Consider the following 2,892-nt stretch of genomic DNA (forward strand, 5'->3'; position numbering starts at 1 on the left):
ATTAGAAAAATATTGTAATATATCTTTTATTAATCCCCCGTTAATATATCCCTTATTAATTTCATTCATATTTGAATATCTTCGATCGTCGCATATCCGATTTCCGAAACCTATAATATCTTCCTAGCATTTATATTTCATCGCATTCGAGTTCCATATTTAATAATCGAAGAATGCAAAGTATTCGAACAAGAAGAAGACGAAGCAGAGGAATAAGACGAGAAACAGGAAGAATGAATTGGATAACAAGTTCTCACATAGAATACACAGAACTTGACCTACGAGGGGGATGAATTATAGAAGCGATTCCTAATCGATTACCGCGCGGCGGACGGAAACGGGCGGATGGCACAAGCGGCGACAGCGACGTCTCGTTTTTCTCAGGCAAGAATTCTCAAGGAACGATCTGCGAATTGTGAAGAAACACAACGGAGTCCTGGACAATACACTCACAAAGCCGTCAACAAAATACCGGTAATCGCGGAACGACGCGCGGCGTCGCGACGCGACACTCTTTCGCCAGCTGCGTCGTCCGATATCGACTCGTTGAGGGTTGGTGGGCGACTGAAGCCCCATTGGAGGGATTTCCCTGATAACAACCATACTGCATATAGGGAATTTTGAACAGTGAAACGAAGCGAGGTCGGGTGCTAATTTGATAAGATCATGAATTGGATTTGATTATTTTTATCACGACTGTGTTTGAAATACATGTTCTAGGATTTCATTCGGAATAGTTAAAAAAAACACGAATAGTGATTGTGAATTTACATTAAAAAAATGATACTTAATTGTATTGAGAACAAATATTGTTCATTTGATTAAATTAATTTAATCGTCATTATTTCGTTGGAAAATGTATGTATTTAAATCAAATATAATATGTTTGATTTAAATACATACATCTTCATCGAAAGAAAGACAAATTAAATTATTTTAGTTAAATGAACAAATTTCTTCTCAGTGTGAAAAAGCAATAATGAATTCTATATTAAGGAAATATATGCAGAAAATAGCAAATTACAGACTATTTGAAACTTGAAAATACATAAAATATAATAAAAAGTATTTAATGTTAACATTAAATTAGTGTATACAATAAATATGCAATTTGTTTCTTCATTAATCAGATTTATATTAGATATTTAGAAAATACAGAAATATATAGCACATAAATTCATAATGATTTACTTGAGATAATTTTAATAAATATCAAGATATTCTTAATTTATGTAATAAAATTATTAAAATACTTATCTACAACTGTTAAAACATACACAAATTATGACGTTTGTATTATATTAAATGCATAAATTTTATTTTAATTATTCAATTATTAGAAACAGTGCTTAAAGTTTACAATCTTTCGTTCACAGAGAAAGAGAGATTATAATAAATAATGGAATTACATACATATATTAGCAGATACAAATAGATTTAATTAGAACCTTTCCTATTTTAATTCTGACAGCCAAATGCTATTTATCAAAAGATAAAGAAATTATACTTCTCAAGTAAACGAAAATGACATTTACCTGATTTTATAGACATATCCATTTTCTTAATCTCGCCATACAGTATAGTCGCTAGCCAGGATAAAGCGATCAGCCAGAACGTGATCAATACAGCTGCTAACCACAAGGATATAATCCTCATATCCGACTTGTTACAGCCACAAGAATTGCTATGTCGGTTTCTAGACAAGATCCGTGATTTGTGCCGTCTGCAATTAAAAGATACCATCACAATGCTGTTATCCTAGTCCATATCAGATTAGAGATTAAGATCCGAATTTACCTATTCGGAACAAAGAAAACCAATATCAAGTTTAATGAACTTTGCACTAATTAGTCAAATTCCAATCCAATCTCAACTTCAATCGCAAACTCTAGTATGATATATAAAATGTCATTTGTAGCAATATTCCTATTAAGCTCACTTTAGATGTATAATTTGATTACATAAAATTATATAAATGGAATTCTGTTTCAAATTCTGTCATGAATTACATTGTAGATCGTGTAAAGTAGGCTTTATAACATAAATATAAGTAATACCGCTGTATTACCGCTTGACTTTCTTCTTTTTCTGAGGAGCAAGAATCAGGTCAGTGCTGTCGGAATCGCTTTCCGACAGCATATCGAGCAAGCTGATGGATTCTTTCGAATTCGGCTTCTCCATCTTCGTCGGGAGTGTACACTGCATGTCACGAATCTCCGAGACCGTCAGATGATCGTGGCCGAACGAAACGTAACGTCATAACCTCTGTAAAATTCTTATTATCGAAACAGTCTCTTCTTTTTATAGTAATGTGTTTTTAATTAAGCTACTTCGGTTGATATTCTACCGCACTAATTCCTCAAGTATTTTGCGAAAAGGACAAAGCAAGACGCAACAAGAACTCACGCACTCGAACTCATCACAACATAACCTATGAAGCATATCTGTTCCTTTTATGTGCACCTTCTACACTTTCCTTCGAATTTTTTCTTTTATTTTCTTTCCCTTTTTTTTTTGATTTTAAATAGTCAATTTAGACAATTCGTATGGAACCTATTTACCTTCTTTTCGAATTTTTCCTATACCATGTAAATGTTTAGTAATTGTTGATCAACATTTAATTTTCTGGCAAGTTCTGAAGATTGTGCTGGATTTTCATCCAACAATGCCTGCAATTCGGTGTCTTCGAACTTTTTTGATCTGAACGTTCTTTGTCTTTCAAATCAAAATTACCACTTTTAAATCGTCGAGAGTCCCAGTATTCACATGTGCTACCTGATAGAGCAAACTCGGAATAAGTTTCTGAGATGAATCGATGAGCTTCGGTAGCCGTTTTCTTCGAATCAAAGCAGTAAAGTAGATGATAAAAATGCTCTTTATCACATTCCATTT

General features: G+C 33.1%; 1 protein-coding gene across 3 annotated transcripts in view; it reads right to left on the reverse strand.

Annotated features, from left to right (window-relative positions):
* LOC108690072 overlaps positions 1-2,482 on the reverse strand; it is a 12,078-nt gene extending 9,596 nt beyond the window's left edge. Inside the window, exons 1-2 of one of the 3 annotated variants that reach the window (XM_018197173.1) lie at positions 2,069-2,482; positions 1,536-1,723 (exon numbers count right to left, since the gene is read on the reverse strand). In XM_018197173.1, the coding sequence (XP_018052662.1) occupies positions 1,536-1,723; positions 2,069-2,205 (325 nt within the window). In that variant the 5' untranslated portion in view covers positions 2,206-2,482. Of the gene's footprint in view, positions 1-321; positions 590-1,535; positions 1,724-2,057 lie in introns of those variants that run through there. The other 2 variants (XM_018197174.1, XM_018197169.1) reach the window with 2 other exon arrangements.
* Positions 2,483-2,892: the final 410 nt, after the last annotated feature.

The sequence above is a fragment of the Atta colombica genome, unplaced genomic scaffold, assembly GCF_001594045.1.
Source record: "Atta colombica isolate Treedump-2 unplaced genomic scaffold, Acol1.0 scaffold293, whole genome shotgun sequence".
NCBI classification, from domain to species: domain Eukaryota; kingdom Metazoa; phylum Arthropoda; class Insecta; order Hymenoptera; family Formicidae; genus Atta; species Atta colombica.